This window comes from Chlorocebus sabaeus, chromosome 17, assembly GCF_047675955.1.
Source record: "Chlorocebus sabaeus isolate Y175 chromosome 17, mChlSab1.0.hap1, whole genome shotgun sequence".
NCBI lineage: Eukaryota > Metazoa > Chordata > Mammalia > Primates > Cercopithecidae > Chlorocebus > Chlorocebus sabaeus.
The window spans coordinates 39,081,202-39,093,200 of NC_132920.1; the positions used below are offsets into that span (position 1 = coordinate 39,081,202).

An 11,999-nucleotide genomic window follows, 5' to 3' on the forward strand; every position below is an offset into this window, starting at 1 on the left:
GTAAAATTCAATGCCCATTCATGATCAAATTTCCAGCAAACTGGGAGGGATCTTCCTTAATTAGGTAAAGAGTTTCTTTTTCCAAAATGCCATAACAAACATCATATTTAGTGGTGAAATACTGAAAGATTTCCTCCTGAGATCAGTGCTTCTCATGCAAGTGGATACAGCCCACCTAAATACCCCACCTCCTCAATACTCCAGAACACAATACATCAGTCTATGTTTACTAAGAAAACCCAGGGAAATCCTAGAATGGTCCAGGCAATGTAAATAGAAGAGAAGAGTTAAAAGAAATAGTGTCCATTTCCACGAAGCTTCTTAGGGGCCACATTTTCAAGGGTGCACAAATGTGGTATACCAGAACACTTCTTAGTTTCCGCAGCCAGGTCAACTATAACTTGTGCCTGGCCCCATTCCCCTTGCCTCCCCTGGCTTTCAATCTCCCTGCTCATCTTATTCTTGGAACCTTGCCTGGACCTCCTTAGCTCAATACATGCTCCTGTGTCGCTTGGCCATGAATGCTGCTATTTTTTTCTGATCATAGCTTTATCTCTCCATTTCAGGATTAAATTCACTGATAGTCTTCACTAATGTCCTTTCTGATGCAACCCAGTCCCAGGAACCTTCTTGCGGAAGGAACAGAAATATGCCCGAGACACTTTCTTGTTTTAAAAATCATCCACTGCTGGGATGGAAATAGACTGAATTGTATTCTTTTTACTCAGACAACATTATTTTCTTATGTGGATAAGCACAAGTACAAACTCATGCAAATGAAACACAGAGCATGGTTTATATGCCCAGGGCTGTGGTCAACCTTGGCAGCTTTGTTTGCCAAGCCTACCTTCAATGCCATCTCCAGGACCTACAGCTCTGACTTGTGGAAAGAGAGTGTATTTACTAAGCCTCGCTATCAGGAATTCACTGGTCACCTTGTAAAGACCCAATACCAGTCTCTGTGCAGGTGAACCAGGCTCTGGTGGTGGTTACCACATACATAGTGTTTCACAAGAAAAATCAAATGAAATAAACCTGAAATTAGGATTCCAAAATATTATTTCAAGTTTATAAAAGACATTGAAGATGACTGAAGATAATTATCTCCTTACTTGGGAAAGAATTCACGAAAATAGAATTTAGCCCTTGAGAAATAAAGCAGGATATAAGCAAATTTAGTCTTACTAGTGCTTTTCTTCACCTTGTTTATTAAGTTCATAAAAGCTCTTTGTTTAGGTTCTTTTACCTTATTAACTTATAGGAAGGTCTTTACGGCACATTATTTGTATAAAGAAAGCTATTCATCCAGGGAAACAACTTCCTTCATGTGCAGAATTTCTTTTTAGTTATTTCCTTTTTAATCAAAACAGGACAAAAGTAGGCTGATTTAAGTTTTATATTTCATATCTTCTTTTTATCATAGTAATTGAGAGATACATATTTAATTCCGTTCTCCTAATTACCTGTTGTCCCAGTGGGTTCTTCCTTGCGTCTTATGGTCTGCACCCACAATAGCATAAGACATTAGTTGAATTCAGAAGATAGGATACAACGAGTTGAGAAATGAGCCTTTGGGAATCTTCACAGTAAGGCAGGGGGAGGGATCCTAGGCAACATAAGGGTTCAAATCCAGTTGGCTCATGCAGAGACCAACCAGTACAGTGTGTCTTTTTTAACTAATAACAAACGCATTAAACTAAACACGGAGGACCCAACCAGGAATTCAGAATTGTAGTTTTAAAAAATGTAAGCATATATAAAGTCAATGTATAGTCTTTTAGGTTGACTTATGGAAAGTGTTAAATTCTTCCCAGTAGGAGACAGAATACATGGGTAGACCCGCGATGCGACTCAATATATCATTTCTGATGTTCTTTTTTTTTTTTTTTTTTTTTTTTTTTTGAGACAGAGTCTTGCTCTGTCACCCAGGCTGGAGTGCAGTGGCTGGATCTCAGCTCACTGCAAGCTCCACTTCCCGGGTTTACGTCATTCTCCTGCCTCAGCCTCCTGAGTAGCTGGGACTATAGGCGCCCGCCACCTTGCCCGGCTAGTTTTTTGTATTTTTTAGTAGAGACAGGGTTTCACCATGTTAGCCAGGATGGTCTCGATCTCCTGACCTCGTGATCCGCCCGTTTTGGCCTCCCAAAGTGCTGGGATTACAGGCCTGAGCCACCGCGCCCGGCTCTGACATTCTTATGTTTACTTTTTATCACTTACTCATCTTGTAGGGGTCTTGAGAAAATAAATGAATATCCGGATATGCAAGTTGCTTTGCTTTCTCTGAGTGATTATAGCTATGTGAGTTTGAAAGGATTAATCCTTGACTGTTCTCTTCCATCTGTCAGGAGCAGAACTCTGACATTCCATCTGAACAATGCCCCTTGATCCTCCTCTTTTGATCAGAGAGACCCCATTATACACCCAGACCCCATTCAACAAAATCATGACTCACCAAGTGTTAGAAATTAATTTTTGTGTGTTACTTTAATTTTTTTAAGTAAGTCTTCCTATATTGCCCTTAAAATTCTTGGTTACCTGTCCAAAAAATCTCTTGGTTTCCCGTAGCGATGGGCACGTTCTTTGTAACACTGATAGACCAATGAGTTCTTTCTGTTTAGGTGACATCTCTGAACCATAAATATTTTCGCACACACTTGGAGGACAGCCTTTCCTTGGGCCGACCCCTTCTCATTGAGGACATTCGTGAAGAGCTGGATCCAGCCTTGGATAATGTATTAGAAAAGAATTTTATTAAATCTGGCACCACTTTCAAGGTGAGCTTTGTTAAAAAAAAAAAAAAAAAATTAAGAAAGAGAAAGAAAGAAAAGAACAATGGTGACATCTACTTATCTTTTTGAGCATAGCAGCAAATGCAATTTCCTTTAGGCAATAGTATTTGGTACATCGGAAATAAACTATTTCCAAACTGACACTTCAGTGTTTCCTTTTATTTTTTATAGCATATAAAAATTGCTGAGGTGGGGGCAATATTTTGATAAGAGTAGTCATTTAGCTGAAACTAAATAACATTAAGGAAACACATTGTCTGGTCTTAATATGTTAGTGCAACACAACATATATATATGTTTAAGCAACTCTTGATATTGGTTTTGCAAGTCTTATATGTATACATTTTTACAAAATAACCTAGATTTCTTCCCTGGAGGAAATGACATTTTAATAAAGTCTATACACATTGATTTGGTCATTTATCTCTTTATTTTCAGTCTAAGTTCATTGACTTTGTTGGAAGCTATGGAATATTGTTCTCAATTGTTGGTGATGAATTGTTTTCAGTATGTATAAGTGTTTCATTTTTAATTCATGCCATTTTCTACCTTTAGGCTTCTTCGGTTTTATAACAGCATTTCTGATTGGGTGTTTTTCACTTTGGACAACTTAATTTCATGAATATCAGTGAATAAGTAAAAAATGAATATTTTCTCATTACACAGAGATTTATTCAGAAAAATTTTCTTCATAATGTGAAATCTTTCATATGCCACATTTTAAAAAATTCATTCAGCAAAGTTTATGGAGCATCCAATATATACTTAAGCCTTTATGAGTTTATAGGGGGAAAAATAAATAAAGCCCAGTTAGTGTTCTGAAGGTTAGCATCATATTCTATGAGATTAGAGGGTAGAATTTCTCTTTTTCATAAAAAGAAGCTAAGAGCAAAATTTTGGTGACTTGCTTGGATATTATGGACTCATCCACAATTTTGAACTGCATTTAAAAAATGTTTAATCCACAAGTAAAGATCATATATATTTAAACTGTACAATGTGGTAATTTGGTATACATATACATTGTACAATGATTACCACAATCAAATTGATTTAACACATCCATCACCACACATGCTATACCTTAGCTACCTGAAACTTGTTCATTTTATAACTGAAAGTTTGTACCCTTTGACCAACATCTCCCCATTTCTCCCATCCCCTACCCCGCTGGCAACCACTGTTCTATTCTCGGCTTCTGTGAGTTTGACTTTTTTAGATTTCACATGTGAGATCATACAGTGTTTATCTGTGTCTGGCTTATCTTATATGGCATATTTAATATGCCGAAGGAGGTTGTAGACTCTCCATTCCTGAAGGTCTTTTAAAAGATCCTAGATTTTTATCTGCAGTGTGAAGGCATAATGCCTTAGAATGTGATGGTGGCCTTAGTGATGTTTTCAGTCACATGCAGAATTAAGAGTAACCAGAGATTTAAGTCATTTAAAAATTCTGATTGCCACCTGATTTTTAGATAGCAAAAACCAATTGTTTTTTCAACATGCTGCAAATAGTAGTGTTTAAGATAAATGTTACCTTTTTGAAAAAAGTTGGCATATTTCCTTTGAAAATTACATTAACTTTTTCTGTTATCAAATATGCTTCAGATATACCTATGAAATTAAAAACATAAAATTTTCTATAAACAGAGCAATTTTCCACAGTAGGAAACAATTTTCTTAACCGGGGGAAAAAATAGCAGCTCCTGTACTACAAACAACTGATGGGAGTGATAAGTACTCGCTAAGGTGTTAAAGTCAAATCTTAGATGTGTCTAAGTTTTCCTTTATTCACCATTTGCTTTGGATAACTTTTTCATTTGATTTGCTTGGGATCATTGCTAAAAACATCACCAGGCAGGAGTACAATTCTAAATTATTCTAAATTGAATAGGCTTTATTATTTAAGATTAGTGATTAAAATTTTTTAACTTTCCTTCCCAATTTATTCAAGTTTCACAGCACTGACAGGTAAATTCTTTTCTAAATTGAACCGAAGTTCCTTTCCCTGTCCTTTAAGCTGTTTTTAATTTTATATGTGAATTTATGTAGGTGAAAGTCGGTGATAAGGAATGTGATGTCATGGATACGTTTAAACTTTACATTACTACAAAGTTACCAAACCCTGCCTTTACCCCAGAGATTAATGCTAAAACATCAGTCATTGATTTCACTGTTACAATGAAAGGACTTGAGAATCAGTTACTAAGGAGAGTAATTCTAACAGAGAAACAGGTAATCTCTCTCTCAAGGTAAAGAATTTCTGCTTATAATAAATGCTTAAAATGTATTGAGAAATTGCTAAGTATGTGAAAAAGAAAAAAGTTTAAAAACCATATTTATCCTTGTTAACATAAATATTTCTTTTGCAGCCTTAATTCCTGTCAAGAAATCATGTAACTCATCTTCTCATCCAGCCTCAAACACATACACACACACACACACACACACACACACACACACACCCCTCTTTATACTTCTATCTTTAAACTTCTAGGTGTACTGACTATCTATAGTCCTTGTCTTGGGGACACCTGAAAACATCAATAAAACAATGATTGAGAGAAAAAGAAATTGCTCTGAATGGCTCTTATTTCCACTGTAGTAGTTTCAACTACTACAGTCCAATAATCTAATGATATAGAGAGCCATACCTTTATTTTTAATTAAATGAAATTTGCACTAAAGCAGGGAAATTAAGTCTAACTGAGGGTTCTAATAAAATGAAGAACTACTTAGGACTGGAAGATTTTAAGAGACTGATACAAGATTAAACTAATTTTTAAGTTGATGCTCAGAAAACATTAAGTTTTATGTATAAAATGTAATTGCATAAAAATATAATGTTATGTATCTGCATTATAAAGTACATTTGCATAAAATATGAGAAAGTAAGTAATTTTGGAATGAAAGATTCAAGGCAAGGCAAGGTTAGAAATAATAACAGCAGCAAGGCATGAAGTGGATGGGAGAGAAACAGAAGGACAAGGGAGGAAAACAGGCAGAGGAGGGAAAAGAGGAGATGGGAATCCAGGGTCCCAGACACAGGAAAGACATCCAAGAAGGGAGAGAGAAATGACACAGACACCAAAGAAATAGACTCAGTGAAAGGCAGCATCCTGCCTGGCTCATGGACAGCTCATCAAGGGACAGGCCCTTGAAAGGTGGCTGGTCTGGTGGAGTGAAAAGGGCACAGTCCCAGCTTTGACTCTCTTAGTTGTTTGATCTTAGTTTCCAATAAACCTGGGGCTTATGCAGTCCAGGAAGGGAACCTGTTCCTCTTCCACAGCCAGGCAGAGATGGCCCTGGCCCGGCAATTCACTGTTCCCATCGCCTCTCAGGATCCCATGCTGTTAACTGTTGATGATTAGTCCCTTGGTGCTGTGAGTTTATTTTGAGATGATTCCTCGCTGGTCTAGATCCCCCCTGCAGGCTGCACTAACCTCCAGAAGTCAAGCAACTCCACTGCCCAAAGGTCCTCAGGGCTCCCCACACCCGCTCTTCTCATTCCCTAGCTTCCTCTTCAAGAGAAGTGCTAAGATGCTCATAGCAACCTTGCTGGAGAAAAAAAATGCACATTTAATATGCAGGAGGGTATTCTAAACATTATATTTAACCTTCCTAACAATCCTCCTATTATACCCACATTTTTACAGATGAGCAAATGGAGACCAAAGAAAATAAGGGTCTTCATCTATAACAGCACAGGGACTTTGCAGCCCGCCAAGCCTCCTAGATAAGTTTTACAGGTCCTGCTACGAAGTTTAGCAAGAGTCCACTGTGCTATGATATCTGATATCCAGAAAAGGAAGCTAATATGATTTCATTTTGTCCATGTATTCCTATACTGCCACCCAGGGGTGACCATTTTAATGAAAATAACTAACTGGTTATTTCCCTGCTAATAGAGCAATGCTCTTCATCGCCCCATCAAATCCTGCCACCCTGTAAGTACAATGCCAATAACACTAGTCTTGGAGTTGGAGGACAAGGGTATTAGGCTGTTATAACATGCAGCTGGTTACTGGCAGAGACCGGCCTAATACCCTTGTTATTCAGAGTTCATATTTCTGGGTCCTCGGCTTTTCCAAATGTAAAATAAAGAAATTGGACTAAATTCAGCACATTTCAATTTGGCAAATATTTATTGGGTTGAGTTTCTTCTCTACAAAGCCTCAAGTTAAGTACTGTCAATAATACAAAGATGAACAGGAAAGTTTACGTATCTGTCTTCTAGATGCATAAATCATAGTTGGAGGGAAATAATCTACTGATAGATTGTGATACAAACTATATTAGAGGCCAGGCGTGGTGGCTCACCCCTGTATTCCTAGCACTTTGGGAGGCTGAGGCAGGTGGATTACCTGAGGTCAAGAGTTTGAGACCATCCTGGCCAACATGGTAAAACCCTGTCTCTACTAAAAATACAAAAATTAGCCGGGTATGGTGGTGCACGCCTGTAGTCCCAGCTACTCAGGAGGCTGAGGCAGGAGAATCACTTGAACCCGGGAGGTGGAGGTTGCAGTGAGCCGAGATCACACCACTGCATTTTAGCGTGGGCGTCAGAGGGAGACTCCATTTCAAACAAACAAACAAAACACACACCAAAAAAAACCCCCAAAAAACAAAACAAACTATATTAGATGTGCAGATAAAGACTGTGCCATGACTTTTGATTGACTGGTTCAGGAAGACTTTCTGAAAATGATGAAATTTCTGAAGCAATTTTCCCAGAAACCTTCCCAAATAAGAAGTTTTAAAACGTCTTCTTTTAACATAATTCTACATGCAACATGTGATTCTGTATAAAGTCAGAAAAAAATGTTATGAGGAATATTATTGAGATGATTTCAATGTAGACTCTACGTTTAGTGAGAGTATCAGTGATACTGACACATCGCTCTCAGTGTTAAATTTCCTGAATTTGAATATTGGACTATGCTTATGTAAGAGTGACCTGGTTCTTCAGAGATTTGCTAAAGCGTTTAGGGGTAAAGGGACATGACATCCAAGAGTGATTCAGCAGTAATAGTAATAATAATAACAATAATGACAATATTATGTTTTCTATAGATATAGCGATAAAGCAAAATGTGATTTGGTGAATCTAGGTGAAGGCTGTATGAAAGTTCCTTATATTAGGCTTGCAACTTTTTTGAATGCTTGAAATTTTTTCAAAATATAATTTTAAAAATATATCATTTTATGTAAGAAAAAAATACCCTGTAAACATTCAAGTTTGCCCTCTGTAGAAGGAGATACAAATAAAACGGAAAATGGATTTATATTGGCAACTGGCTGTGCCAAACCAGGTACCTGGTGCTCCCATAGGAACCAGGCCAAGAGCTCATATTTAATCTGGGTAGCCCCTTGGTTTCTTGGTGTTAGTGCCTTTTTGTTTCTACTTGTTCTGACTGTGAATAAAGACAGCATTTCTTACAGAAGCAGTGTGGGAACAGGGCCAAGAGAACGGGACATGCTATTTTTAAACTTCAAGCTGGCAAGAGAGCTTGGGGTAATTGGGCAAAATTATTTAGCAGAATTGTCTGGTGCCTGCCAGTATAAGTGCTGTGGAACCTTAATGACAGTGGGCATAATTTTAAAAAAATTTCCACAGAAACAAAAATATGGATAGATAGATTTGACTAATGATAGTAATTTCTTCTGCCCTTCAAAAGGTACTTTGGTTTAAACTTTAAACATGGTTAATAAATACTAGTGAGTTGGATTTGCTATAATAACTGGTAATTATAGTTCCAATGTTATTTTTTGTTTTTTAATGACAGGAGTTAGAGTCTGAGAGGGTTAAACTTTTGGAGGATGTTACTTTTAATAAGCGGAAGATGAAAGAACTTGAAGATAACCTCCTCTATAAATTAAGTGCTACAAAAGGTATTGTGTTATTAAGAAGTAGTGAAATAACAGATTCTGAATAAGGATTTCATTTACACTGTTTTCAATGCCCTCATGACTATAGATGTTAGGAAATAGTCATGTTATCAATGCAAAAGCAAGCAAGGCAATTTCCATCTAGACATTAAAGAGGGACGGCAGAGAATCTGATTTTTAAATTAGCAAATAGAGACCGAGCATCTGAGAATAACACAATTTTCTTGATATAATTGCTTTCTCCTGAGAAAAATAAGGGCTCCTGATAGAGCTAGGTAACTCATTATAGGTTAATTTGCTTGCCCCAAAGAAACTAATGGGCTCAATCCATTTTTTTTTTCTTTTGAGACAGAGTCTCGCTCTGTCTCCCAAGCCAGGTGCAGTGGCTCATGCCTGTAATCCCAGCCCTTTGGGGGACCAAGGCAGGTGGATCACCTGAGGTCAGGAGTTTGAGACCAGCCTGGCCAACATGGCGAAACTCACTCTATTTGTTTTTTAGATTGATGATTTCATTTGGCATTGAAATGCAGTTACTGCAACGAGCTATGACACATGTAATCTGCGTCAGAGGAACTTGGGTACCAAATGCCCAGCTTACCCTCTACTTGGCTTGATCTTCCACTTTAGATGGGAAAGATAGGTTCTCCTCTGGGTAGCCAAATCATCATGTCACACCTCAATTTGAGGATGAAATCTCTCTGCAATATACAAAAAGAAAATTTTATCCAATAAAATCAACAAACATTATATTGTTGTGTAGCAGGCAAATCACAGCAACCTGAATTCTACTACCTTATTAGAAGTGAATGAATAGTTCCCAACTGCACCTTAATTCCGGGACGTTATTTAAACAAGTCCGACCCTCCAGAAATACTGTACCTTTATGGTGAGCTCGGTGAAAAGTCCTTTTATCTGCCTACTTGTACTGCTCCTGCTAGTGAAGCTGTCTGTCTTTTGGCCCAGTGACTCCTCCCAGCCATTTGGGATACCCCTGGGCATTAAAAATATAGCAAGCAGAACTTGGGGCTGCTCCCCTAGTCTAGCCAAGAGTGTGCTGGATCAAAACCTCTTTCCTTGGGGTTAATCCCAAGTTGGACTTCCACATTAGACAGCATGCCCATCAGAGTAACACAGCCCTTCCTGCAGCACTCGCCTGCCGTCCAGAACTCTAGGGTAGGCCAGAGTGCTGCTGTTTGCAGATATGGGGATTGTTAGCTCAGTACATCCAAGGTGTCTTTCCTTAGATTTTAATTTTAAAACCAAATTCATTATCATAAGCATCTACTATTTCTATTAAAAACAATAATTTAAAAAAGGACGAGTTCATGTCCTTTTTAGGGACATGGATGAAGCTAGAAACCATCATTCTCAGTAAAGTAACATAAGAATAGAAAACCAAGCACCGCATGTTCTCACTCATAAGTGGGAGTTGAACAATAAGAACACTTGGACACAGGGAGGGGAACATCACACACGGGGGCCTGTCAGGAGTAGGGGCTGAGGGGAGGGATAGCATTAGGAGAAATACCTAATGTAGATGACGGGTTGATGGGTGCAGCAAACTAACATGGCCCATGTGTACCTATGTATCCAATCTGCACGTTCTGCACATGTATCCCAGAACTTGAAGTATTATAATAATAATAATAAAAATAATGAAAGGCAAAACTAAAAATAAAATTCGAGTTTCTCTTCCTGGTGAGACACTTTCACTATACCCCAATTTACTCTTGTTAGAGAGAGGGATTAGAGTTTTCTTTTTTTTTTTTTTTTTTTTTTTGAGACGGAGTCTGGCTCTGTCACCCGGGCTGGAGTGCAGTGGCCGGATCTCAGCTCACTGCAAGCTCCACCTCCCGGGTTTACGCCTCAGCCTCCTGAGTAGCTGGGACCACAGGTGCCCGCCACGTCGCCCGGCTAGTTTTTTGTACTTTTTTTAGTAGGGACGGGGTTTCAACATGTTAGCCAGGATAGTCTCGATCTCCTGACCTCGTGATCCACCCATCTTGGCCTCCCAAAGTGCTGGGATTACAGGCTTGAGCCACCGCGCCCGGCCGGGGTTAGAGTTTTCTATAGCAACAACTGTTCTACTAAAGCAGCGTGAGGAAAGAGTATACCATTCAACTACCAGCACGACAGCCCATGTGTGAAGTGTTCAGGTTAGCTCACACCCTGAGACAAGTGGGGTGGACAAGCTGTGACACTTGAGGAGAGCCACCAAGATGACAATGGGGATGAAGCCTATCACATGGGGAACAGCAAAGACCACTGGAGACATGATCATTGTCTTGAGACGTGTGAAGACCCAATCAAATGGGTCTTTTGCTTTTTGCAGATGTTTAGGCAGAGTGGGGGATAGTCTGTCAGTGGGAATGTTTAGAAGCCTTCAGGCATTGGATGGTAGTTGGACTAGAAGCTTTTTGGTATCTTAAGATTCTAGTGTACCAGTGGTCTTCCTGACTTTGGAGACATCAAGTTGAAAGCTAACAGTATTTTTTTTTTTTTCAGAAGAGATGTATCTTGCCTTGCAACTTTCCCATCTGTGTACTACAGTTTTCCTGTTTTGAATTTTAGGCTCACTGGTAGATGACGAATCTCTCATTGGTGTACTTCGAACTACCAAGCAGACAGCAGCTGAGGTAAGTGAAAAGTTGCATGTGGCTGCAGAAACTGAGATCAAGATCAACGCGGCTCAGGAGGAGTTCCGGCCCGCAGCCACTCGTGGAAGCATCCTCTACTTCCTCATCACAGAGATGAGCATGGTCAACATCATGTATCAGACGTCACTGGCCCAGTTCTTGAAGTTATTTGACCAGTCCATGGCCAGGTGAGTCCTCACTACCTTCATCCACAAATGGTAACTTCAAAGCTGGCTTGTGTTTCTACTGTTTTAGAAATTGCTTTTTCACTATTCACAATAGCAAAGACACGGAATCAACCTAAATGCCCATCAACAGTAAAGTGGATAAAGAAAAGATGGTACATACACAACATGGGATACTAAGTAGCCATAAAAAAGAATGAACTCATGTCCTTTGCGGAAACATGGATGGAGCTGAAGGCCATTATCCCTAGCAAACTAACACAGGAAGGGAAAACAAAATACTACATGCTGTCACTTATAAGTGGGAGCTAAATGATGATACCACATGGGCACATAGAGGGGAACAACGGACACTGTGGCCTATTAGGGGGTGGAGGGTGGGAGGAGGGAGAGGATCAAGAAAAATAACTAATGGGTACTAGGCTTAATACTTGGGTGATGAAGTAACCTGTGCAACAAACCCCCATGAATTAGGTTTACCTATGTAACAAACCTTCATGT

At 39.0% G+C, this 11,999-nt stretch overlaps 1 protein-coding gene across 2 annotated transcripts in view; it reads left to right on the forward strand.

Annotated features, from left to right (window-relative positions):
* Positions 1–11,999, forward strand: part of DNAH8 (dynein axonemal heavy chain 8) — a 328,361-nt gene that overhangs the window by 219,888 nt on the left and 96,474 nt on the right. For both annotated transcript variants that reach the window (XM_007972725.3, XM_038006035.2), the window contains 4 exons: positions 2,619–2,774; positions 4,841–5,023; positions 8,575–8,680; positions 11,249–11,501. In XM_007972725.3, coding sequence (XP_007970916.2) covers positions 2,619–2,774; positions 4,841–5,023; positions 8,575–8,680; positions 11,249–11,501 — 698 coding nt within the window. The remainder of the gene's footprint in view (positions 1–2,618; positions 2,775–4,840; positions 5,024–8,574; positions 8,681–11,248; positions 11,502–11,999) is intronic.